This window comes from Neovison vison, chromosome 6 (genome assembly GCF_020171115.1).
Source record: "Neovison vison isolate M4711 chromosome 6, ASM_NN_V1, whole genome shotgun sequence".
NCBI classification, from domain to species: Eukaryota; Metazoa; Chordata; class Mammalia; order Carnivora; family Mustelidae; genus Neogale; species Neogale vison.
Genome location: NC_058096.1, coordinates 12,564,586 through 12,592,002, shown reverse-complemented (window position 1 = coordinate 12,592,002; position 27,417 = coordinate 12,564,586). Strand labels below are relative to the sequence as shown.

The following is a 27,417-nucleotide window of genomic DNA, read 5'->3' as shown; positions in this document are numbered from 1 at the left end:
GGTGTTGAAAAGCACAGCTGTTTTTGTTGGTTAGAAGGGTACTCAGAAGATTCTGGAAGAACCAATCTCTGTAGATGGCGGATGCGTGGATAAGTAGCTTACAGGTTGGCCATCCGGCAAACCCTCTCAGAGCAGAGCCGTGCAAGTGAGAGGAAGACAAGCCCTCCGTGCATGGGAGCCCACGGTTCCCCTGGAGGAGAGCAGGATGGTGGATTTGGATTCGGATGCCTCAAGTCATCTCCACTCAACATGGCAGCCAATGGACAGGCACCCAAGCTGGGACGCAAGTGGGTTTGTCTGTGGTGTCAGAGACCACCATTTCCAAGACTGCTGGCAAGGAGGCTCTGATCTTTGGATTTCCCATTATTGGAGTTTTTTATGTAGCTCCGAGTTCCCTTATGACCAGGATAAACCAGAAGTCCTACCACACACCCGTAATCCAAGGAGACGTTACAGTAGTAGAGGACAACTGGGAATTGCCTTGTGTTGGCCAGTATCCGATTTTCCCCAGTGGGTCAATCACGAAGCTAGTGGTGGGCGCTGGAGGAAGGGAAGACCCGGGGTCATGTGCGTTTTCTTGCCCCTGGGTCAAGCCATTTGGACCCCATGTTTCTGTGACTGTCTTTTTGCAACTCGAAAGCTCTTTGAACCTTTTCTTCAAAGGAATTACCTAGTTATTTTTCAAAGATGGATTATAGTTCTTTGCATTGCCTCATATAATAGTTTTCCTTCTTTGAAATAATTCAATTTAAGTGCATTTACTTAAGCCAGGTCTGCCATGTTTCAAATAAACTAGAGCTAACTGGGGGTAAGATCTGATTTAATCAAGATTTTTTTCCCCCTTTCAGAAAAAGCAGTCTGATGTTTGATGGTTTAGAACGGTTTTTCACTTTGGTGTCCCACAGCAGCGTTCCCTGGGACCTTTTGTGAGATTCGCTTTGTGGTTCTCGGAAAACTGAGACCCGTGGGCTTCTCTATTTACCAGATCTAATTGGAGCAGACTTGGGGGACACCCCAGGAGGCAGACCTCTCTCTGGTTTCACCGTTCTAATTATAGGCACGTGCATAACATTTTAATAATTACCCTTATGGGTGTGAAAAGGACCGGTTATTTCTCTAGGATACATTTTCAAATGAAACCCTTCCAGCGAGGTCAACCTTAAGTCATTTAAAAATGCAGATTTCTCCTCCCCGCACCAGATCAGCTGCTAATTTACCTTTTTGAAAGTGCTTGTGACAAGGCAAGGCGCTGTGTTCTCCAGCTTGCCTGGGAGCAGAGTGAGGGTATGGGGGAGCCGAAGGGGGTAGGTAGGAGGGTCGGGGGTGACCTGGTCTCTTATCTCACCCTACTCTCTTGGTGTCCCACTGTTCTTCTCAGACCCCAGTGGGGGGAGGCGCGGTGGAGGGAGAGACCTGAATGAGGAGGTCCTTTGCTGGGAATGGCGCCCCGCTGAGATTAGACACCGAGTCTTTTGCTTTAATGTCAGAAATCTAGAGAGAAACTTTACGGGACTCCTAGGAGATCAGGCCTCTAACATGACTGCGAAACTTCCCTTAAAGTGTTGCTTCCCAAACAATGTAATCTTTATTGCATGGTGTTCTTTCTGCATTTGTTGTTTTATTAAAATTCCTTTAGGGTGATTTGCAGATCTAAAACACTTAAGCAACCATCCAATTTCAAGCACGCTATGATTTTTCCTCTTATGAAAATATTCGCCCTTCCATTTTTTTCCCGTGTAGGCGATACCATACGGTCCGAGAGGTCTGAGAACAGGCGCCCTCAGATCCTTTGGCACAGAGATCTTCCCTTGAGATGGTGAACTGGGGGCCCCGTGGCTCCTGTAGGGGTCTTTTTGGGCAGGTTATGTGGGACCTACTGGTATGGACTGGGGCAGGGGGAGTCGGAGAGGGGAAGGAAATGGGGGCTGGGTGGAGGTGTAGGGGGGAGTGTAGGGAGCAAAGGGAAATCATGAGAAAAAAACATGAAATCATAAAAACCAGAAACAAAGGAAGAGTTAACTGTGTCCACAAGCAGCATCCCTGGGTGGGCTGCCAGTCCCCGGGGTAGGTTCTGGTTCTCCGTCTCCGAGCCTGGAGCCTTGAAGAGTTCTTGGCGCTCTGCCTGGTGGGGGTTCTTTTTAGGAACGCTCCTTCATGACACAGCCTTAGCCAGCGACTGTGGGGAGAATTTCTAGTGGTGCCTCTTGACCCAGGGTGTGAGTCACTTTGTGGACTTGAAAGAGTCCCTTCGCGCCCTGTCCCGTCTTCCTCTGTTCCTGAACCTTCCGGAGTGGTTAGAGCACTCATGCATGTGCAGGTGGTGGCCCATCAGTCAAGGAGAAAACACAGTTGTGAAAGCAGGTATAAATCCTGCCAGTTGAGGAAAAAAAGACAGGGGTTTTGTTCAAGACACATGGAGCCCGTCTCTGGCCACTGAGCCCTGTGGGCAGAGTCTCCTGTTTGGGGAACGAGAACCGTAATGTTCATGTTGAAGTTCAAAGGAGAAGCCATGATCTGAATTCTGGGGGCCAGCAAAGATGGAGGAAAGATGTCAGATGAGGACGGGACACTGACGTCGCTGATCACCTGTCAGTTGCCGTAGCTGGCGGATCAAAAACGTAAACATGAAAGAAAAGCTTTGGAGGCATCCGGCTCTTCTTGGCTTTTCCCATTTGCTTCATCATCCGAGAACAAGGCAACGCTACGAGGTCGCTGAGCTGTCTCCTGGCCTGAGCGTCCAAGCCAACACTCAGCATCGTCTAAATCGTCGGGGGCATGGTTTTCCCTCTTCCAATCCCCACATAGGGCTACGTGCATCCGGAGCCTTTTCCGTGACTTGCATAACATGAAACATGGAGCTGAAAAAAGTCAAGTCTACGTGGGGGGATCGCATGTCACCCGGGGTGACGCTGACCCAGCCAGAGAAAACGGATCTTCCGTCTGCGTTTCACACGTGGCCCCTGGAAAGCCAGATTGCTGACTCCGAGGCCTCCGCTCTTCCTCTCTTCTTGCCTTTAGTCCTAGAAAGCGAAGCCTCCCTTTTTTTCCTAGATGACTCATTTGCAAGGTTTGATGAAAATATGTTTTGGTGCAACATCGTTTTAGCTCTAGCTGGATCTCACAGTGAGGCCTGATGTCCGGTGTTTCCAGGCTTGAGACCCGTATCCGGAGGTTATGGTCTGCAGCTGCCGGTGTTCCTTTGGGATCCTGACTGATGTGTCAGCCGGAGAGAATGTTTCCTTTCCTGCTGCCTTCTGGTTGTTGGTTTTGTTGTTGTTGTTGTTGTTTTTGGTTTTGTGGGTTTTTTGTTTGTTCTTTGTTTGCTCGTTTTCTTTTTTGTTTTTTTCCTTCCTTCTTCTATTTCACAGTTTTCTAACTTGGAGGCGGTTTTGTCTTCTCCTCTTTGCAGACTTCGGTTTGAGCAACTGTGCGGGGATCCTGGGCCACTCCGACCCGTTCAGCACGCAGTGCGGCAGCCCGGCCTACGCCGCCCCTGAACTTCTCGCCAGGAAGAAATATGGCCCCAAAATTGATGTCTGGTCCATGTGAGTTATGGACCGTGCCCTCCTGCCGCGTCCGCTCTCCCTTTCTTACAAAATAACCTCTGAGTATTCAATGAGAAGGGTGTCATGTTACCTGCTCTGGGACAGATATCCTGCGATTCCTGGGGCCTGGCTTCCCACCTCTGTGCCTTCTGGTTGGTTCTGCACAGACCACCGGAGAGGCTTTTGCCAAAATTCATTCTGTTGCTGGGGAGACAAGAAAACAGGGTCCTGAGCTCCCAGAATTCATGTTCTTGTTTCAAGAGTCACTCCTGTGGTTCCCTTGCTTTAAAATCATCTCGCGGCTTTCCGGGGTTCCAGAAAGCAAGCCGCCTAGGCCTCCTACCTGGGCGTCCTACCCAACCCTCCGCTCACGAGTCCTCAGGCACATTGGCCTTTGTTTCATCTCTCCCAGGTCTGGGCTTTGCACCTGCTAGGCCCCGGGTCTGAAATGCCATTTCCCGGATCTTCAGGTGGCCTGTCCATTCCCACGTTCTGGTTTTAATCCAGTGTCCCCTCCCCTCCCCCGCAGAATGCATCGCTGAGTTCCCTGTGAGAAAGGCCCCCACGATGCTGTCTCCTCACCCGTGCAAAGCCCTCGCTAGCACCCATGGCGGCCTGGCATTTTATGGTTTGTGAATCCATTTAGTGTCTGTCTCCCCAGTCGGGAAAGGATGCTGCGTGAGCATGGGGACCTGATGGGTCCGCTCCGCCAGTGTCCCGCACAGCATGGGCCTCCTGGGGCAAACTCAGTCACCGCCGAAGGGATGAGTCAGGGGTTGCTGTGGCGTGGCTGAGTCCAGGTCCCCATGGTCCCCATGGTCCCCACGCCGAGTGAGCCCCTCAGCATCAGGTGTGCATGGTACAGGGAGCCGAGCAGAATCCTGGATTCCAGGGTGGGGATCGAGTTCCCCACCGAGGGGAGATGGGCTGCAGACAGAGGGGCTCCCGATTAAGGAAGCTGGCAATGAGGGCGGCTTATTTGAACCCAGAGTGTGTGGATCCCATACATTTCTGGAATTCCCCTACATCTCTCCCTTCTCGCTACCTGTCCCTCGTCCTGTTTGGAGAAAAGGGAACCTTTGCCCCATGCGTGGTGTATGGCATTTAATCTTCACGGTAACCCAGTGAAGCTGTTACTCTCCTCTATCTCTATTTTATGGAAGAAGAAACCCATCGCAAGAGCCAAAAATAAAATTTCTTAAGATCACAGGGCTACTAAGCGGTGGAGCTGGGGATTGAACCAGGGAGGGGGTCCTGGGTGGGGGGGCTACTGGAATGGGTGGGAGTGGGGGCAGGAAGTCCCAGCAGAGGAAGCCTTCTCCTTGAGGTGCCCTGAGTTGTTTGGTCGGCATCGGTGACTCACAGGCTCTTTATTCTGGGCCCAGAAGGGCCTCAGAATCCTTCTTAGCACAATGTCGGAAAGCACTGCCAAGGGATCAGAGTCGACCCTTGAGGTGAAATCCATTCTTGTCGCTTTCAATGCTGAAGAACTCTCACGTGTGTCTGGTGCATGTAGATATTTATTAAAGGAGGAATATACATGTTAGAGTCTGTAATTACAGACTCCTTAACAGTTGGGGAACTCACTTATGCTAAATGGAGAGGTATACCAGGGACCATTGGTGCACAAAAAATAAAATTAAAATTAAAAGGCTGTGGAGCACAGGGAGCCTGAAAGGCCAAGAGGTTCCGAGGCGTGATGTAACAGGTGGGTGAGCGGCATAACGGCCCCGGGAATGAGAAGCCGGCAGCCGGAGAGCCGGTGACAGTGTCCTCCTCGGCCCTGCTGTCCCTGGGATGGAAGGATAGGTGTCAGCACAAGTTGTCATGGTGACGAGGCTCAGCCTACAAAGGGGGACCTTTCCGCTCCGTGACTCGCAAAGCAGGCAGCTCCTCGCTGTCTAGAAGCATTGGTAGAGGGAAGGAGCCTTGTGGATTGTCAGAGCCTCAGGGAAGCTCCTGGGCACGTTTCACCGGCGTGGAACCTCTTGTCCCCTTGTGCTGACTGTAGGACGGGAAGAAGCTGTCTCTCCTGTCTGGGGAAATCCAAGGCAGCACAGGGTGAGGGTCAGGTGTGAGCTCAAGCTTCTTTCCTGCCCATCCTGCCAAGTCCCTGGACTTGAGAAAGAAATCCACATTTAGGGACCCCAGGGGCTCTATTTCTCAGTTTTTGGGACCCCATGATTCAAAGAAAGGGGCGTGGTCTCCTGCCACCCGTTGTGTCCCCCTCCTTCCGCCAGAAGCAGTGATTCCATGGGGAACGTGGCATTAGAGGAGGGAGGGTGGAGGGGAAGCTGCGGGAGGGATGGGGGTGACCCGGAACGCTCGCTCCCCTCCCCCACGCTGACTTCTGTCACCATTGGGCTGTCTGGAGCTGCTGGATGTTTCTTCACTCACCTCCCACTTGGTTGCCTCCCCCGCTTCCCCCGCATCCCGCCAAAAAGGTGATATGCAGCTTCAGGTCTTTTGAAAAGCTCCGATCAGGCCTCATTCTTGGTCCTGGTGTCAGAGATTGATGTGTGGGGAAGTCTTTGACAGAAAGTAACACACCCTATACACCTTGGTCTTCCGTTGATTGTGGCACAGAGCTCTGGATCCCAGGTAAACCAGAGACTCCGTGTGCTGGTTCCCTGCAGGGGGGAGTTGTGGTAGGAGAGTCTCTCCCTATTTAGCCGAGAAGGACTCTGTTTTATTCTTATAACGAGGTTTCCCTGGAGGAAGTCTGGGTTAGCTGACCCTGGAATGTTCTCTAGGGGATGAGGTCACAGGACCCATGCCTAATTCACAGGGATGGCATCAGTGAGGCCCCTTTTAGAAGCCGTTGATAAAGCTTAGAAAACAAAAAGAAGCCACGCGAGCCAGAGATAGCTTACCAGCAATTTGTTCATTTGGCAAATACGGGTTGAGCCGGGCACTGTGCCGAATTCTGAGTGCACAACGGGGAGTAAAATAGCCAAACAGCCTTGGTCAGTCCCTGCTCCCATAAAGGTCATTATTAACGCTCATGGCCCTCGGATGGAGTCACAGGCAGTGCTCCAGGGGTTTTGCAAATATTAACTTATCTCATCAACATTAACTTATCTTATCAACAACCCTTCAAGGGAGGCTCTGTGATCCCACTTTACAGATAAGGAAACTGAGGCCCAGGGAGTCTTGGGCTCTCAGGCAAGTGGCACTGATAGTGGGTATAGAGCCAGGATTTGACCAAGCTGGCTTGACACTAGCGTTGGCCTTAAACGGTTACTTTTCACTGCTTCTACTTCTACTACATTGTGCTTCTTCTCGTGGGGTTTACGTTCTAGTGGGGCAGACAGACGGTTTTTAAACAAGCTATAAGCTGGGTGTGGGAACGGCTGAGGAGGAGGCAGGTGGGATACAGCAAAGAAGGATGGAGGTGGCCTCCAGGGGAGGAGACCTCAAAACCAGATCCTTAGGATGAGTAGAACTGAACTCTGGGGAGGGGGAGGTGTCAGGGAGAAAGGCCCAGGGCACAGGGAACAGGATGTGGCAAGGCTGGGTGGGGGTGGGGAGGGGAGGTGTGGGAAGGGGTTTGGGTTTTGCCCTAAAGGTCGTGAGAAGCCACTGGAAAATTATAAGCAGGTGGGTAACAACGTGTTACGGATTGAATTGGTTCTCCTCCCGAAAGATGTGACAGAGTCCTAACCTCCAGTGTCTCAAAATGTGGTGCTATTTAGAGAGAAGGTCTTTATAAGGGTAACCCAGTGAACATGAGGTCATAAAATCCAGTCCGACAGATGTTTTTATAAAGGGGGAAATTGGGACACAAGAGAGTCACAGGGGGACGCCATAATGCTGCATCTCCAAGCTGAGAAATACCAGATTGCCAGAAACCACCAGAAGCTCTGGGAGCAGCATGGAACAGGTTCTCCCTCCTGGCCCTCAGAAAATACCAACCATGCTGACTCTCTTGGCTCGGACGTCAAGCCTTCAGAACTGTAAGAAAATCAACTTCTGTTGTTTAAGCTCTGAAATCCTAGGAAAGGCCAAAAGTAAACTGATGAGTCAAAACTTACCACTCCAGATCTCAAGAGCCATTCTCCTTCCCAGGAAGTAGGAAGTGATTCCTGTACTGAATCAAGTTCACTAACAGACAAATGAAGTAGACCAACGGAATTCTTGGTCATCCCTTACCCATCCGAGTGGAAGCCCCCATCTGCCACCCAGCTGAGAGCCCCATGCGATTCGACTGTAAATCCAAATTCTCAAGCATTGCTGCTACCCATAAGTAAGAAGTTACTGGATATATGAAAACCAGAAACAAAGAAGACCAAAAAATATGCAGAATTTCATTCACATGATGGTGGAAGGTTCCGCCGGGAGTAAGAGAGGGCAAGCCCTAGTGCATGAATGCTTTTCAAGAAGCGTCTGTGTCATATTTACTAACCTTTCAGTGGGCAAAGCAGGCTGCGAGGCCAACCCGGAATCAAGGGGAGAGAGAAGCTTCCACCCTGTGATGAGGGGAGTGGTACGGAATGTGTGGGATTTGGGTTTTTGTTTTGTTTTGCAATCAAACACACTTATGGATTGCTATGAACTGAACTGTAGCCCATCCCCCCCAAATCCATACATTGAAGCCCTAATTCCCCAGAATTAGGAATTGAAGTGGAGCCTTTGTGAGGTTACAAGGGCGGAGTGCCCATAATGGGCTAAGGGTCCTTAGAAGGGAGAGTCCAGAGAGCTTGTTTGCTCTCCGACAGTGAGGACAAAGCAAGAAGGTGACTATCTTCACACCAGGAAGAGAGCCCACCACAGCCGCGCCATGTTGGCTCCAGGCTCCAGAACTGTGAGAAAATGTCTGTTGGTTGAGCCACCCCATCTGTGGTATTTTGTCATGGTGGCCTGGAGCCACTAACACACGTACTTTCCTACTTGCATTACCTGTAAACAATTCCGGCTTTTCAGGGGGCCCAGCTGCGTAGCTGGGTGAGTTCAAGAAGCCATCAGAGGAGAGTTTAATCTGCGTCTGAGGCATAAAGTGGATTTTGCCAGGTGAAGGAAAGGAGAGGAAGATTTCCAGGCAGAGGGAACAGGATATGCAGAGGGAACAGCATATGCAGAGGCTTGAACGTATGAAAACCTGATGACGATCATTCTTGATCCTGGAGAAAATGAAAAACTTCAGAACCTTCTTTAAGAGATTAATTTTCCACTGCTTTGGGGTGTTGTGTCTGAGATACTGGTTGGGTTTCTGTTTGGTGCCCACGACTTTGCTGGCAGAGTTGGAAATGGAAAACCCAAAGAGAATTTAATTTAAAAGGCCATTTAAGAAGGAGAGAGGAAATGGAACCAATTTTCTTTCTGGGTCAGACACTGTTATTATAAAACATCCTTTTTATCGTTCTGAAACAACAGAATGAAGAATTCACTTCTCAAATCAAGAGCAAACTTCTGCCTCCCAGAGGTTTGGACTTTGACGGATGGATGGCGCCTTTCTCCAAGACTTCTGGGACTGACTTCAGAAGAAAACCAGCTTGTTACTCATGAAAATCTTCGGAAGGAGAGCTCTTTCCATTAATTGGGCCCCCAGGACCCTCCTCCTCTAGTGAATCAGGCATTAACAATGTCAGCTTACTATTTCCAGTGGTCTTCATTTTCATTTATGAGTATCTTTCAAATCATCCATGTCTTACCTTTAATCGAGATGACTGGCATATCTTGATCTCTAGTGAACTTTGAGATGTCAGACATGAAACCAAAAATGTTCATTCTGTGGTAGTGAACCTTTTTTATGGTTAATTGACTTTTCCTCAGAGTGGCATATATGCTAATTAAAAAGAAAAAACACTAATGCAGATGTACTTTTTAAATGAAAAGAATAAAAATTAACGTTATTTTCAGAACATTACAGAGCCCTTTTGAGAACTTTGGTGAATCTCTAAGAGTAAGGAAGATAGAAATTGAGAGTCCAATCCCCAAAACATTGGAAATGCTATATTGTTTCAACCAAAGCTGCTCTTTGCTCTCTTGGGAGTGCCTGGTCGGGGGTGAGAGTGGGAGGGGGTGAAGTATTTATGTGAAGACCTGTGCCTATTGGAGGGTGGTGTACAACACACCCAGACCACCACCCCATCTCTCTGAATCTCTTTTCACTTAGTGGGAAAAGTCTCTCCCCAGTGTTGTCCCTTTGGGTAGGCAAGTTGACTGAATGGAGGCCATCTTGTTGCCGGCCCTGCTCAGGCATTTAGGCTTTAGACTCTGTTTTTTTTTTTTAAGATTTCATTTATTTATTTGACAGAGAGAGAAATTACAAGCAGGCAGAGAGAGAGAGGGGGAAGCAGGCTCCCTGCTGAGCAGAGAGCCCGTTGCGGGGCTCGATCCCAGGACCCTGGGATCATGACCTGAGCCTAATGCAGAGGCTTAACCCACTGAGCCACCCAGGCGCCCCTAGACTCTCTTTTGTAAATACTGACAGATACCACCAGCTACTGCTAGTGGTCCAATGGGGAAGAAATTGTGTTTTCTCACCATTTATACCCCCTCAAAATGGCCGGAGAAGGAGGTAGAAACAGGAGACCTATGACTTCTTTTGGATAGCTTAGGGCTTTTGACTTTTACCAGACAAATTTCCTTTAGCTTCTAAAATTTTTCAGCTTCTAAAAATCTCAGGCTTTTTTTTTTTTTTTTGTGGCTAACCTGTGCATATAAAAAGAAGAGGGAAAGGAGAAAGGAAAAGGGAAGGAAAAGTGTTAAAATCCACAACAAATTACTTTCTTCATGGTCCATTTTAAGGAGCAGTCGTGAAGTTTGAGATTTTCCAAATGGACAGATCTGTTCCCACTCTACTTTCAAGGCTTTATTTTATTTTTTAATATTTATTTATTTGACAGAGAGACAGAGATAGGGGGGGGGACAGCAGCAGGCAGAGGGATAAGCAGGCTCCCTGCTCAGTGTTGGGCTCTGCACCCCACGTGGAGTCTGCTTGAGAATCTCTGTCCCTCCCCCTCTGCCCCTCTACTGCCCCTCTACTAAATAAATTTTAAAAATATTAAGCAAAAAACCTATTTGTGATTCCTGGGGGCCCCATGTCTGCCACAGAACAGTTAGAAAGCCCCTGGACCATATTTCAAAAGACACATCAGGAAATTCTGAACATGTCTTGGGACTCCTACTAATTCTGTGGGATTACAGAAGTTTATAAACTGCATTCCGCATTTTTCCCTTGGTATTCTCACATACTTCTGAAATGTCAGAGGGATGAGATTTCCCTTTATCCCAATATTAAACATGTATGAAAAGCCTGGAGGAGAGGAAGGAAGATGCTCGATCTAATTTCTTGATAAAATCTCCTGGGACGAAATGACTCTTCATGTAGATTTCCATTATTAATTTGGCAACAGGATACAATTGTATAACAATTGTAGCTTTGTATCTGTGGTTTTTAAAAGTTTAGTGATGAAGCCCATCACGTTGATCAGGCACTGAGTCTGTACCAGGCCCAGAATCCAGTACTTTCTGTGGCGTAGTTCATTTGATCCTCCTCCAGCCTGAGAAGGAGGTACTGTTGTTCCTAATGTTTTGTAGAGGAGGGACCCTGGATGAGACCGCGGAGTTCTCTTTAATGACTTGTAACTATTTATGCTGATGATAAAATTCTCCAAGCGACATGAAATTCTGGGAGTCGGTTTGGTAAAAGAATTAGTTTTTATAACTCGCTCCATCGCGGTTGGACTCTTCTGCCTAGGGTTACCAGCACTGTCTTTAGAACAAGCATCTGTTTCCTCTATCGGGGGTCTCAGCCAGATAATGGAGAAAGGTGGTGACCGGAACGTCTACTTTTGAAGCCATTTGGTGGCAAGGAGATGTCTCAAAGACACCTTGAAGAAAGGAACTTTCTTCTTATTATTATTTTAAAAAGAGTTTACTTATTTATTTGAGAAAGAATGAGAGAGCATGAAGGGGGGAAGGGTCTGAGGGAGAAGCAGACACCCCGCCGGTGCAGTGGCAGGGAGCCCGATGTGGGACTCGATCTCAGGACTCTAGAATCATGACCTGAGCTGAAGGCAGCCGCTTACCCAACTGAGCCCCAGAAAGAAACTTTATAAGGCTTTAAAGTTGGTCCTCACGTTACATATTACGTTCATGTTACATATTATGTCCTTCAGTCGGATTTCCCTCCATGATGACCATAATGTCCTGCCTCCTACAGAATGTAGCACTATTTTTTTTTTCCATCTTAACAAACCCCACCTTTATTTATTTTTTTTTTTAGGATTTTTTCCCCAATTTATTTATTTTCAGAAAAACAATATTCATCATTCCTTCACCACAAAGAATGTAGCACTATTTTATTCTCCCCACCTGTGACAGGAAGCTCTATGTCCCCTGAAGACAAAGGGAAATAGAAAAGGTCATAGGGCAGCATTCTTTAAGTTGAAGTATCTTATACTGTTCTTAAAAGGGAAGAACATTCTTGGTAACCCCTGGCATTGACTTGAACTCTTTTTATTTAAGAGTTGAGTTATTGATATTGACTTGAGTAATTTATATTTTATTTAAGTGTTGCTTAATGTACTTGAATGTACACTACACAAGATTAAACTCCTTTTGTGTACTGCCCTGCACAAATAAAAACCCCAAACTAATTTACAAATTAAATATAACCAAGACTGAAAGAATCCCCAGGTAGCCAGATGGGCAGCGTTAGACGGGTGCCGTGAGAACAGAATTGCGCTAAGAGGTCTGGGCATAATTCTCCTTGCTGGGCACAGGCGCTCTGAGCTGGTCGGCCCCTTGCTGTGTGATAATTCAACTTTCCCCCCTCCCCCATTTTCACCCTTCCAGTGGCTTCCACACCTGACCTTGCCTCTGAAGCACCTGGAGGGCTTGTGACAACCCACAGCCCACAGCCACAGCCCTATCCCCAGAGACTCTGGGCGGGGCCCCAGAATTTGCAGATCCAAATTTCCAGGTGATGCTGTGCACGTTGGGAACTCCCCCTCCCAGAGTTCATTTCTGTTCCTTCCTCATGAGTCTGTGATAATAAGAGTGCTGTATTTGGGCAAAGGTTGTGTATTAGTAAACACAAATGCAAAAGCAAGCTCGGAAATCCAGTGTGTACTTGGTTCTGTGGTGGCCGTCCGATGGCCGAGGTTGCGACTTGTAGGATGTATATCGCCAAAAGAAACTAAAAAATAGAAGCCCTGAAGATGTGTCCTGTATACTTCAGTTTGGGAAACGCTGTACCCTTGGGTATTGTAAAACATTTACCTGTTGGTGGGGGGAATGATATTGTGTAAGTACGAGGCTTTTCAGGTCTAGGTGTGAATATGAAGACAAGACAAAGGTGCCCCGATGCAAGCAGGGACAGAGAGGACCGGTCTTGTTCCACAACCAAAGGGGAGAAGAGCGAGACCGTGGCTTAGCACGGGGATGCCTTCCTCGAGCCTGGAGTTGCCCTGAATGGAATGAGCTGCACTGGGAAGGTTGGAAACAGCGGTCTTGAAGGCGGCTCAGGGATCCCCAACAGGAACTCTGTGGATGTTCTGGGAGGGTTTCCTGTTCTAAAAGCCACGTGTCCCAGACCTTTCAAATGCAGAAATTCTACAGCTGGGTCGAGGGGGGATCTTCTTAGTTTTCTCTCTTGTTGGTCTCCCAGAATCCTCCCAGCCAAGATGTTTAGCTCTGGCTCAAATGTTCCCACGATGCAGCCTTGCAGGATGAGTCCTCCAATGCGTTACCAGCCCTCGTGCTCCATCCCTCCGCCCCTCCCGGCATCTTCAGTTCTGTCACCATTCCCACCGTTCGGCCCGCTTGCCAGGATTGGGGACAACTTGGCACATTTCCTTCTGATGTCTGTCACTTACTAGCCTTTCTCTCTCTGGCCTGCCTGTCCCGCTCGCTCCGCCGTCGAGAGCAGCCTGCCGATTTACTGCCCCAGGCTCCTGCTCCCCATTCTGAGCCTCTAAAAATCACTTCATGCCAGATGACTGCTCTCCAGATTGTCTGGCCGTGAACTTGTATTTGCCCAACATCTATTCCTGTCCTGGGGAGGGCGTTCCACCAAACACACAGGGAAATGCTGTCTACATGGCTCTGTGTATGCCTGGTTCATTCTTGTCTCCGGACCCTCTCCGCCCAGCTTACCATCCCCATCCCAAGGACGCAGAAGCTCACTCAGATACTCGCCCCTTCCCCAAGAGGCCACCTGTCTTCAAGTATTCATTAAAGACCTCTTTCTCCCTTAATTGAACGCCTCTGTGGTCAGGAGCGGCAGAGTTTCTTAAACCCCCTGCATTCATCTCTGCTTGAAGAGATTGTGCTTAGTCACCTGTTGACTTGTTGACCGTCTGTTCCCACAATCTAAGGTGGCGGGGCCTTGTCTGGTTCACGGCTGCCCAGTACCTCTACCACTGCCCGGGGCGGAGAGCCGGCCAGCAGGTGTCTGTCGCCTGGACGTTTATGTATCTCTCTCCTTAACTCCACTGTGGGTTGCAGAGGAGGAACTGGGTCTTAAGAGTTATGCCTGCAATTTGAGAATGGTTTCTGGCTGGAGCCCGTGGGCTTTGTACCTGCCTTCATCCGGGCACTGTAATTCAGAGGTGCCTCCGTGGAATTGGGCCCCAAGGGTCTTCATTTCAATCGGTCTCATTGGATTTGTTTTCACTGGAAATCCTATTGCCTGTTTTTAAAACATAGTCCCTCGGGCCCTTTTGAACGCTTGCGACCTCTTGGCGAGGCATCCATTTCATCCCCATCAGGAAATCTCATCAAAATGATACTGGGTTTGCACATCAGGAAAATAAAAGTCCTCCAAGAAGATGTTGCCATTGGCTTTGGATATGAGCAGTTAAGCCCACTCAGAAGGTCTTCCGACCACATCGGAGCTACGGGGGCCAGGGCTCAGGGCCAAATCTCACAATGAAGAGTGGTATAAAAAATAAGAGCGGGAAGGAGACACTCGCCCCCCTCCCCCCACTCCCCGCCACCCGTGGAATTCTCTAGTTACAGGCGCAAGGAACAACAGGCCAGTTTGGGGGAGGAGACTTTTGTTTTGAAGGGCTGACCAGGAACCAGGCCTGCCAGCTGGGCTGTGACTCCCCCCACCCTGCCCCCTCCCCATGCAGGGTCTTGCTCCACCTTGTGAGTCATCCTTGGGCTCCAGGCTCCACCTTGTGAGCCATCCTTGGAAGACCACATAATGGCAAGACTACTTTCCCTCATGTTAGCGATCATGTTCACTCATGCTAGCATGTTCCTAGTATGCTTCTGGTATTTTCCACAGAATTTCGTCTGGACTTCTTTCCAGAAGGAAGGACATGGTTTCCCTTCCTTAGGGGGCAGCTCTAGAAGTTCCTTAGCCTCCTTTGATCTCCACAGTCCATTGTCCAAGTCTTCTCAGGCGAGCTTTTACCCATGCCTTTCGCTTTTGCTCCTTCACCGTGGCGCCGAGTTTTCTAGAAATAAGGCCTCTTGAGGTCAGCGTGAAAGTGACAGGGCTGAAACTTCGCCAAGCCTGTGCCCTTTTTGTCTTCCCCTCTCAGGAGCCTCATTCTGGTCTCATGCTTTGGTGTCTCTCTCTTTAGAGGCGTGAACATGTATGCCATGTTGACCGGGACCCTGCCTTTCACGGTGGAGCCTTTTAGCCTGAGGGCTTTGTACCAGAAGATGGTGGACAAGGAAATGAACCCCCTCCCCACCCAGCTCTCCGCAGGTAAGGTACCCGCTGCCGTGGCTCCCGGGTTCCAGGACTTGTGTGCCTATCCGATTTGGTCTGTCCATGAAACCAGTATTTACTTCACAGAAATAGTATCAGGCCTTTTCCTGGGATTAAACTATGACTCAGGGGTGGTTGAGTTTCCCATGGCTAAGCCACCCTTTGTCTCACCTTGGTCCTTTTCTTCTCCGTTATAACTCTGAACCCCCAACTAACTCCTTCCTCCTTCTGCACAAAACACACTCATCGAAAGGATCTTGGAAAAATAATTGCAGCCTTGATTGTTTTAAATCTCACCATATTATAAGGTTGTCTTTGAAAAAAGCATTTGTAATCACATTTCTATTGTGCTTTCCTCGGTCAATTCCCTGTAAAGAAATACTGCTTTCGTTCAAGTTTGGTCTGTGATTTGTCTCGCTATTTGAGGTTTGGAGCCTGGTCGAAAATTTTTAAATATACGTAGTTTCAGTGACTTGATTAGACTGAATCGTCAGGTGTGTTTGGCAAGTACTCTCGAATTTCAGGTGGTTCACATTTCAGTAAACGGGTCGCCTTGAGATTTGGTTTCAGATCCAGTAAATTAGCACAGTTCGTTCCTTTGTTTGGGTCACGATTCACTTCAAGTTCCTGGCTTCAGGTTGGCCCTGGCGATCATTTAATTGGCTCCTTAGAATAAACAATAAACTCAGCTTCACTGAGATAAGGCATGTGACCAACCAACAATAAAAAAAGTAATTATTTCAACTTACAATACATGGTTTAAAATATAGCATTTTTATTTTATCACTGTTAGGTATTTTTTCTCTTGAGTTTGTAAGGCATCCATGAAGCTGACCTTGAATTTATGCTTGCCAAATGGAATTCAAGCTGAAATGTGTTCTTGTATTTAACGACCTAATTTGGTCTGTACTTTCCCCTTGGCTAGGGAGGGTAGAATCTCTTTGTACCCTTATGCCTGGAAAAGGCAGACAGAGCTCACTTTGGATCCCGTGGAGACCCTAAGGACCTAGAGAAAGGCTTCTCATTATTTTAGTCATGATAGGCTGTGCTGTGCTGCAGTAACAAATAGCCCCCAAATCTCAGTGGATTCAGACGACAAAGACTTCTTTCTCCTTCATGCCACAGATCTGTGGAGAACTGAGTCCAGAGTTGGAGGATTCCACCCCTCCTAGTCAGTTGGGGTCCCAACTGGATAGCTGGAGCAGCTATCATTTCAAACATACCAGGTCCATGTGGAGGAAAAGAAAAGTCTAGATCATATCTCGTTTAGCAATTAAGTCTCCCACCAATGTGCTTTGTAAAGTGTATATCACCTGGCTTCACCCTACTAAAAGGGATGGGGAAATACAACCCAACTGTGTGTCTAGGAGGCAGAAAACTGGTAACATCTGTTGAACAGCATGAGTGTGAGCCACGGGTTAGGGGAGGAGGAGCAGATGGTTTGGCCCATGGTCCCTGGGATGGGCTGTGCAGCAGGACAAGGGCAAGTAGCTCAGCAGTCCAAGAAGTCAGTCTCCTGACTTTAGAACTGACATTGTTTTGGGGTGCCTGGGTGGTGCCATCTGTTAAGCGTCCAACTCTTGGTTTCGGCTCAGGTCATGATGTCAGGGTCCTGGGATCGAGCCCCGTGTTGGGGTCCCCACTCAGCATGGAGTCTGTTTGAGATCCTCTCTCTTTCTGCCCCTCCCTCTCGTGCTCTCGCTCTCTCCAATCAATATCTCAACCTTTAAAAGGCAAAGAACCAACACCATTTTAACCCCAGTAATTTTACCCAGACTTAGCAGGCTGGGCTCTGAGCGTTTTCTGATTGTGAAAATTAAATTTACCTTAAATAAGTAAAAGCTCCACCCCGAAGGTGTTTAAAAAATAGTTCAGAAGAAATTCCAAAGAAGATATATTAGAAATGTTCTGAGCAATTTTAGCATCACTGGGGTTGGCTCCTGCTCTGAGCAGACAGCTTTGACTTTGGCTTTAAGCTCTGTGTGTGCTTTTTAAAGATCTTCACATTCCTAAGGGACTTTGTTGTCTTGACTTGTCAAGCGTGAACAAGCAAGAATTGCATTTCTTTCTTCCTCTTCTTCTTTTTTTTAAAAAAAGATTTCATTTATTTAAGGGCACCTGGGTGACTTAGTCGGTTAAGTGTCTGCCTTTGGCTCAGGGTCCTGGGATCAAGCCCTGTGTTGGGCTTCCTGCTGGGTGGGGAGTCTGCTTTTCTTTTTTTTTTCTTTTTTTCTTTCTTAAAGATTTTTTATTTATTTATTTGACAGAGAGAGAGAGAGAGAGAGAGATCACAAGTAGGCAGAGAGGCAGGCAGAGAGAAAGAGTGGGAAACAGGCTCCCTGCTGAGCAGAGAGCCTGATGTGGGGCTTGATCCCAAGACCCTGGGATCATGAACTGAGCCAAAGGCAGAGGCTTAACCCACTGAGCCACCCAGGTGCCCCGGGAGTCTGCTTTTCTGCCTCTCTCTCTCTCTCACTCTCTCTCTCTGAGAGGGACAGGGGGAGAAGGACAAGCAGACTCCTTGCTGAGTGTGGAGCCCCACACAGTGCCCAGTCTCAGGACCCCAAGGTCATGACCCGGACCTAAACCAAGAGTCAGTTGCTCAACCGACAGAGCCAACCAGGCTCCCCCCAAATTGCATTTCTATATTTGATTTTCCAATTAAGGAATCCAGACTCCTCCCCTAACCTTTTTTTTTTTTTTTTTTTTTTAAACACTATTGGGATATACAAGTATTTCTTCTCAACAAGGGCACATGCCAGATATCAAGCGTGGTGTTTGCTCAGGGAATCTAGGCTGCTGACTTGGGTTGTCCAAATGTATGTCTCTGGGAGGCAGCCCATAGATCCACCTGCCTGCTCACGCATGGGACTTGACCCAAGCCACTGGGGCCCTGAACTCCGCGCTGGCCCTCTTATCTTGTTTACACAGTGAAGGATCCCAGTTTTGGAGATGAGCCCCTGGCCTCCTGACAACCCCCCATTTCTCCAGCCCTTTGCCTTTTACACCCTGCTGGGTTTACCCCTTCTTCCCAACCAGCCTGGCCCACCTTCATGTATGATACCGTGTGGTACCATCTCGTTTATATCCAGAAATACTAACTGTCCAGCAACAAGAGTAGCTGAATGGCCATATGTAAGTGCTTTTCACATCATCCCTTTGTTCTCGTAATAATCCTGCAGGGTAAGTACTCTTAGTTCCAGTGTATCAGTGAGGAAACTGAGTCTCAATGAACTTATGTAGCTTCTCTGTTTTTGATTTTATGTCTGCTCAACTCCCAAACCTGGGTTTTCCTCCTAGACTGGGCTGCCTCTCTCCCTTTATTTTACTGGGTATAAGATGCTTCCCTTACCCCCAGATTTGGGGGAATTATTTATTATTGCTTTTATATTCTGAGTAATGTCAGAACTGGGATGTCCAGATGTAAATATGCCAGTTTCATTAAGTCTCTCACCAACACCGTTACTTAATTTTTTTTTAAAGATTATTTATTTATTTATTTGACAGAGAGAAATCACAAGTAGACGGAGAGGCAGGCAGAGAGAGAGAGGGAAGCAGGCTCCCTGCTGAGCAGAGAGCCCGATGAGGGGCTTGATCCCAGGACCCTGAGATCATGACCTGAGCCGAAGGCAGAGGCTTTAACCCCCTGAGCCACCCAGGCGCCCCACTTAATTAATTTTTTAAGGATTTTATTTATTGATTTGAGAGAGAGAGAGAGAGCATGTGTGCACAATTGGGGGGAGGGGCTGGGGAAGAGGGAGAAGCAGACCCCCGGCTGAGCAGGGAGCCCGATGCAGAGCTCATCCCAACACCTGGGATTATGACCTGAGCCAAAGGCAGACGCTCAACCGACTGAGCCTTAATGCATCTTTAATTTAATGACTCTGTCACTTATATCTGCAATGATCTCTATACATCGACTGTATTGTAGTACTCTTTTTTAGATTAAGTTGGGAGCATTTTTGCTGAGTTGGAAGAAAAAAGACAGTGTTACTGCTTTTGTGAGTCCTTCAAGCATGCTTTCGAAGAATTGCCCCTCATCTCCACCACGTAGCTTGGAAACTGAAGCTTCTGGGACCTTTCCAGCTTGCTTCCAGACAGTCTCTCTCGGCTTGTTGGCACTTGGCGTATCACAGCGTCGGGAATGCCTTTCATGGCTTACATATTTTTCAGACAGCTTGTCTTTACATCTCTACATCTCAGTGATGGTGCTTCCACATTCCAGACAGTCATTTCCGAGCAGGAGAATTTTGTACCATGAAGTCAGGGAAGTGAAGCTGAAGGGGAGGTGTTCCCAGTTGCAAGGGAGATCTCTGAGAAGCCAGCGCCAACGGAGATCTCTGAGAAGGTCCAACGGTCATATAACTTGTTGCTTTTGCCTTGAAGGTGGTAGGGAAGGAGCCTCGAGTGGGATGGGACTCCACTCGTGTCTGATGGGCTCCCCTTCTACAGAAGGTCCCGTGGCTGTGTCTGTAGCCTCTAGCCCTTTCCCTAGGTACGGTGTCAAGGTGCTCACACACATTGGTCTAGACTATGGAATGCAGACGCCTCCCGGAGGAAAGTAGGTTTGGGACCAGAGAAGTGTGTGTTGCATGTGATATGGGCTCAGAGAGAGAGCTTTTTGTGTGGGCCATCCCTACCCTGGGGCCTGAATGGAGACCCCACTGACTAGCTTAGAGGTGCGGAGAGCCATGAGAGGCTGTGCCCGCCATGGCTTTCCAGGACAGTAGAGAATTTTAATCCCTCTTGCTCATGAAACATTGGGATTTTCAAGATCATTAAGACAAACTTTGGAGAACTCTCCTGATATTTTCAAAGTCCTTTTTGGATAGGAACGCAATGTCGGTGATGTCCAAAGAAATAAAATTCATCAGTAGAGATCAGAACTAAAATTACTTGTGCTCATCAGCAATTTGTGAAGATGGTGAGCGCGTGGTTCTGAAAATAGAACAGAAACACACATCCAGTCTGTTCTTAGCATTTCTGGTTAATCATACTCTGAAGAAGCCTGGTGGTAGCCTTGCTGTACAGCTCCTTTGAGGGTAAGCTACAGAGATGTCTCAGAAACGTTGTGAACTTGCAGCCTCCACTTTTCAATTGAGGAAGCCCACATCTTTTTTGTTTGACCCACAGACAGCCCTGATCAGGTATCCAGATGACTCTTGCAACGTTGGGGAGTTGAGAGAAGGGAGATAGAGGTTCTGGAAAGAGGAACTTTTTTTTTTTTTTTTAAAGAGATCTTGCTTTTCATACCACTGAAGAATATTTTAGGAAAGTTTTATTTGGAGACCCCACTATAAAACTCAGAGTGTTAAATGTTCCTCATGTGCGAGCTGGTGTCTGCACTTACATTTTTACCCACGCCGTTCTTAATGAGAAATGACCTTCTGGTGACCACACCAACTGGATGAGAGCCCACTGGGGGGTTATTGGTGGCATGACCAAGTAAAAGTTGTTTCTTTCTTTCTTTTTTTTTTTTTTTTAAGATTTTGTTTATTTATTTGTCAGAGAGAGCTGGAGAATGCACAGAAGCAGGGGAGTGGCAGGCAGTGGGAGAAGCCAATTAGGACTGTGTTCTGGAGTCTATTACTTGGTATATGGGAAATTGAATATTATGGACAAAGCTATGTAAAAGGATATTTTTTTGTAGTGCCAAGATGATATGACCATGCTCCATAAAAGAAGGAGCATAGAATGAAAAGAAAAGAGTAGCCCCACAACTCAAGCAAGACAGACCATCTTCATTTGGAAGTAATCCCTGGCATTTTACCCATATGTGTTCATGTGTATTCTGCTAGCAGTCCGGGAGCCTGTGACCTTCCTGTGAATTATACGCATGTTCTCCAACGTCATGCCATTGTCCCACATTGTTAGAATCTTCAAGGTTGCAAATACCTACTTAGAGATGAACCGGCTTCCTATCCTTAGTGCCTGGTGGACAGCAGGTGCTCTGTTAAAAACTCATCTAATGAAAAGAGACCCAGGGCTTTTGAAAATCATTTTCGCTTGGGGTGGAAAGGAAAGGGGGCTGGGAGGATCGTATAGTTTGTCAGTTGCTTCTCATACTCTTTTATGACATACCATGCTCCGCATAGCTGATGTGACCACAGCCAACTTTGGTCGGCTGCAAAATAAGGACAGCCCTGAATGGCGTACGTCTTGCCCAAGCAGCCCCTTCATTTTGAGGGAAAGCGCAAAAGGAAAGGGCCCGTCAAGTAGACATGGGTTTACTGGAACTTGGCACACAAACGAGGCGTTTAAAACTTGGGGGACTGTTAGAGAGTTTTCTTACACTTTCCCTCAACCTGGCTCTCTGATCGGGTTGGCTGTGTGGGGTCTGGCTGGTCTGGGCACCGTGTTGTCCGCTCAGAGTCTGGGGACTAAGTGGGCGGCCAAGTAAAATGCCTTTAAAAGAAAGGACCAGGGGCGCCTGGGGGGCTCAGCTGATTAAACATCTGACTCTTGATTTCAGCTCAGGTCGTGATCTTGGGCTTGTGAGACGGAGCCCTGCGTCTGCTTAGGATTCTCTCCCCCCTTTTCCTTCTGCCCCTCCCGCAACCTAAAAAAAAAAAAAAAAAAGACTGGAAAGCAAGCAGGACCTCTCTTGGTGTCTTGAGACTGTGTGTTACATGGTGAGGGGGCAAGTTAGAGTATAGTATAGTATAATTTAGAGTGCCTTTACCCCCTGGCTCTTTTCTGAGTACTTACTCAAAAACCCACCTTGAGGACAACCATTTTCTCTTTACTTGCTTTTATCCCTTCAAGCCTGGAAATAGAACAGCTCTTGGGCTTATCTTTAGAGATGGGCTGTGAGATTGGAACACAGGCTGTCCTGGGAAGTGCAGGGCATGGGGAGACCCAAACTGGTTCTTGCTTCACCGTGTACTCTTGGACAGATATCTTAAGCTCTTTGGACTTGAGGCACCCGGAGATCCAGGGAAGAGACCAGTGCCGGCCGTGACTCGGAGAGGGGGTGGACCACCTGCCTTGAGTCTTGAGGGCTTCTGTGTTCGGCCTGTAACATGGGTATGTTTGCCCAATGTCTTCCCAGGCGCCATCAACTTCCTGCGCTCTCTCCTGGAACCAGATCCTGTGAAGAGACCCAATATCCAGCAAGCACTGGCGAACCGCTGGCTTAATGAGAATTACACGGGCAAAGTGCCGTGTAACGTCACCTATCCCAACAGGTAACCAAGTACACACAGAGTGGACCCCTTCTCAGCCCGGATGGGGCGGCCTTAGGAGCCCCGAATCCTTCTAGACAGGAAGCGGTAGGTGATTTAAGGAAAAGCTGCGTTTTCTCGTGACAGCCCACCCCCCCCCCACTCGGTGCCCGCATACCCTCGGCACACGAGAGGAAGTGTAGATGGGGCCATTCCATGTGGTTGTGCCGAGTGTGCCCGGCTTGGGACACCCAGCAGGGGTGGGTGGAGGCTGGAATCCACACCACAGTCCCCTTGTCAGACTTGCCCTGGCGACTTGCATCTTCAGAGTGGCCCCTCCTTCTAATTCACATAAAGGGACCATTAGGACTAGCTGTGGCCTAAGTGAGTGAGTGTGTGTGTGTGTGTTTGAGTGCATCTGTGAGGGTATCTGGTTGTGTTTGAGTGTGTGTGAGATCCATTCCTGAGCCCTCCTGCCAGGCTCAGACAGAATCCAGTGGGACAGTCCCTCTTCCCATTCAGACTGCCCCTTGGGCCCTTCTGCTGCTGCCTCTTTGCTCCGATGTTGAGTTCCTGCTTAGAATGTTGGGGGCAGGAAGAAAAGGCAGTAGAAGGAGACAGTTGCTTCAGACCATGTTTCCCTGTGGACTTCCTGTGAGGGCTTCCCCCGTCGCAGCTTCCAAGAGGAGAACGCGTCAGGCGAGGCTTGCAGGCGGGGATCCAGAGCGTGAAGACCCTGAGGGGCCCCTCCACACACGTCTCCACTGTTGCTGTGCTGACTACAGATTTGAAAACTAGTACAAGAAAACATTGCCTTGTGCTTTCTGCCTACTCACTGGATATATTGTTAACTGCCCCGAGTGAAGGCACAAGGCCCCTCACCTTGGTTCGTTTACAGCAAACATGAAGACCACATGGGTCAAATACCTTCCAGGCCTGAGACCCACGCTCTAGGGCCTGGGCCTGGTCACTCTGGTCTGAAGCCCAGATGCTGATGAAGGGGTACAGATATTTTCAAAATGTCCAGAAAGTTTTAGAAACATCCACCAAGCTGTAAGAAAGCTGTCGCATTGAGTTCTCCAAATCGGATGGGCAAGCAGGGCTCTGTCTTGGGGAGAAAGTTCCTAAAGAATTTAAGAGGCCACGGGTAGAGTCTGCCTCCTGTGCTACTGAGCCAAATTTACCCTCCCTGTGGCCGTAGATGAGGTGGTTTCACTCCAGAGCGATCTAGAATTCTAGCAGTTGACTCTTGAGATGTAATTTAAGCAAAGTCTAGGTTACTTGGGTTACCAAGGGAACCTGGAAATAGATTGCTGGTTTCCAACACTAGCTCCACTTGGCCCGTATCTGAAACAGACACCAGAAATATTACCTCAACGTGAGATGCAAAGCAAAGCCGAGGAGCCATGCCTCATTACCTGTGCTCCTGAAAGACGGCAGCACGCAGGTGTGCTTTCCCTTAGAGGAGGGGGTGCTGGTGGCAGCCACATGAGTCATTAAGCTAATGTAATCACTGCCTAAATGAGCGTAATCAATCCACTCAGCATGGCAGCTGTTCAGAGGAAGCAGCGCTGGTATTGGAAATCCAGTCTCCCCCACCTTGTTGGCCGCATAGTCATTGACAAAAAAATCATACCGTGGCATCTCATACTATAGTTTCCCACGGGTGGTAGTCAGTATTTGTAAATCCAAACTTAAATGCAAGGATCCTCCACTGGTTTTTGCCAGGTGAGCAATTTTTTGCCTTTGGACTTGGGTCAGAAACATAAAGGCTGCCCATGAACTAGTTGGCCTGTGAAAATGGTTAAGATCACTATATTAAAGAAAACAACCACTATTTTCTGTTTATACACGGCCCACTGCTCATTTTGTACCAGAGGCAAAAATCATGTTCCGTTTAAAAGTTTTAGATTTAAAGAAATTTAAAGAGATTTAAAGAAACTCTTGCAGGAGGTTGGTTTTTTAGTCTTGACTTTGAAAACTGTGTAAGGCAAAAAAATAAAAAAAAAAAGAAAGACAGAAAGAAAAAAGAAAGAAAAATTAAAAAGAAACAGTGCTTTTGATAATTATTTTTCTGGTTTGACCGGAGCACAGATAATTGGGGTCAGAGCGTGTGATCAGGGAAAGGAATACAGACTATATCATAAAGTATATTTTATAGCTTCCCAACAAGCCTAGCCTCAGATGTCATTATTTTAGATGTCGTTAAAATGTTTTACTTTTGGGAAAGAGTGAAAATACGGGGCTTATGTTTTATATCACTCTTCCGTAAAGCCTTCTGTTAAGTCATTTTGGCTTCCAAGTTGATCTCCAAAAGGCAAGAGGAAAGTATCTTTAAAAGTCAACTTTTTATAATAAATATTCATGCCAGTCAGTCAACAGTTTGCTGTGCAGGGAGCCAGCCTCCCTGTGCTAGGAGCAGATATTTTTAGGCAGGTGACCTTGGCAGCCTTCCTCCATCGCCCTACTCGAGCCTGGACAGTCTCCCACCGTCCACTTAGCTCTGGGGTTGGGTGTGAGGGAAAGGAAGTCATTGGCTAGTGTTCTGGAATGTTTTACGAGGGTCTATATCGTTCAAACACGGGGAGATAGTAAACAATTAAATAACTGATATTGCAGACTTCCAAATATACATGTTGCTTACTGAAAATGTTTAATACTCCCAGTGAACGAAGTCGACAGTGTCTTCTGGCAGAGCTCTCCTGTTTCTGAGGACAGGAGATATGAAGGGCAGAGATGGGGTGCCTGACCCTGCTTACTGCCCCCTTCTCACCTCCATGCCCCAACCTCACCCTGGAGGCACCCCTCTTCCTGATCGCTCTCCCTTCCCGGGCTTGCTCTGGGTAGAGGGCGGGGTACCAGACGTGCTGCAGAGGATGGCGCGGTGGTTGATTGGCCAGGGGCGGCTCACGTACCCGCGATCTGATTGGCCAGGGGTGAGGCCATGTGGCCGTGCTCTGATTGGCCAAGAACTAGGTACAGGGCCGTGGTCCGATTGGCCAGGGGCAGGGCCACGCCCACACAGGCATTGCTGGATAGTTTCCAAAATGGAGCCTTCTGCTTTAGTAAGTGCTTTGTCAAAGTTCATTTGCATTCTTTTTAAACAAACGTTATTATTATTATTATTTAATTTATTTATTTATTTATTTATTTATTATTATTTTTTTTTAAACCACTAGTCATTCCTACCCCCCTCCCATCCATTATGGAGAATTTGATTTTGTGGCCAACAAGGAGGGGAGGGCAGATTTTGTGGTTCCTTGGGTGCATTCTCTGAATGGCACTTAGGTGTCTAGCGACGGAGTGTGCGGCCATGGGCGACACTGATGCGGGGTGGAAGGTGGGCCACGGGCCCAGGTCTGCTCTTGCCCCCCTTTTCAGCTGGCCTGTAAATCCGGCAAATCAGTTTCATCTTCTGTATCATTATGGACTTGTCCTGTGTGTTTTCTTGGGGTGTTATGGTCTGAGGTCCCATAAAAAGTGTCCTGGGACCCTTGGCGGAGGGTCGGTGGGCTACAGAGCTCTCCGGCTGGTTGTGCTTGCCTTCTGCTCAGACTGCCCTATGTATAGCTCTCTTATGGGGTTTAGAGTGTTCTGTTGATGATGTACCCCCGCTACCCTCACACACGTGCTACACGCCCCAGCCTGCTTGCTTGTTCTCCGCAGCCCTTCCTCGTGTCTGTCTGTTTGAGAGCTGCTGAGTGTAGAGGTTTAGCATCCAGACTCCGAGCCAGACTCTACCTGAGGGTGCACTCCTTCTTGCCTGTGGGAGCCCGGGGCAGTGCACTTCACAGCTGCGGGCCTCAGTTTGTCCCGTCTGTAACATGGGGATCATCATAGTACCCACTCATAAGATTTTCATGAAGACTAAATGAACGAATGTCGTGTTTCCTACTGGAATGTTGACTCCACGAGATAGGGACTTGTTGAAGGAATAAATAAGGGAATGAGTGGATAAGTAGATAAATGAATAACAAGCATTCAGTTCTAACCAAGGAGTTTATCTTCATAATACTCCTGCGAAGAAGCTCTAATCTGTCTTCCCAGAGCACCCTCCTTTACACCTGAGCCCCCAGTTCCCTCTGTGAATGCGGGGTCTCACACTGTTCCTTTAAACGCAGTATGGTTTGGCTCGTGAATGTGCTCCTTTCCGAGCCCAGCTTTCACCCAACTCAAGTGTGGGCTCTTTACCTGTGTCCAATAAACACATTTTTAGAAATCACTGCCAGATGGTAAGAAATTCGAAGCTCATTGGGGGAAATTTGAGTATAGGCTAGATATTAGAGAATACTAAGGATTATTACAAATTATTAAATTATTGGGTACACGGATGACATTGTGATTCTGCAGGAGGTGTCCTTGGATCTTAAAGGAGCACACTGGGGTGTGTAAGAATGAAAGGTCATGATGTCTGTGACTTAAAATGCTTGAGCACTAAATAAACAAGTAAATAAATGAAGAAAATAGGGCAAAGTGTTATCAGTGGTATATTCCTGGTATTGGGTACACAAAGGTGATTTATACTATTCTTACTAGCTTTCTGTCTGTGTGACATTGTTCATAATAAAAAAGGTCAAGTGAATGAATGGACAGGTGGATGGATGGACATGATTATCCATTGGGGCCCTGGTTGGTGGGGGGCAGTGGGTGCTCTGTGCCGCCATGTTTGTGAGCATCGCTAAGGGGGCCCCGGAGCTTCTCAGTGGAGGTGGAGAGGTGACCGGTGCTCTCTTTGCTGGGCAGGATTTCCCTGGAGGACCTGAGCCCGAGCGTGGTGCTTCACATGACGGAGAAGCTGGGTTACAAGAACAGCGACGTGATCAACACTGTGCTCTCCAACCGCGCCTGCCACATCCTCGCCATCTACTTCCTTTTAAACAAGAAACTCGAGCGCTATCTGTCAGGGGTGAGTGGGGGCCCTCGTGGCAATTTTCTCTGCTCTCCGTGGAAAAAGGAGCTCTTACACCTGGAGTGTTTCTCCGTTGCTGACACTTGATCTGAGCTGTTCATTTGAACTAATGGGAGGCTGGGTTTC

The 27,417-nt window shown here is 48.0% G+C and overlaps 1 protein-coding gene across 1 annotated transcript in view; it reads left to right on the top strand.

The window, feature by feature from the left end:
• The window catches only part of HUNK (hormonally up-regulated Neu-associated kinase), a 98,915-nt gene that overhangs the window by 52,928 nt on the left and 18,570 nt on the right, over positions 1-27,417 (top strand). Inside the window, exons 4-7 of the mRNA XM_044251026.1 lie at positions 3,410-3,545; positions 15,089-15,216; positions 22,271-22,406; positions 27,126-27,288. Of these exons, the coding sequence (XP_044106961.1) occupies positions 3,410-3,545; positions 15,089-15,216; positions 22,271-22,406; positions 27,126-27,288 (563 nt within the window). The remainder of the gene's footprint in view (positions 1-3,409; positions 3,546-15,088; positions 15,217-22,270; positions 22,407-27,125; positions 27,289-27,417) is intronic.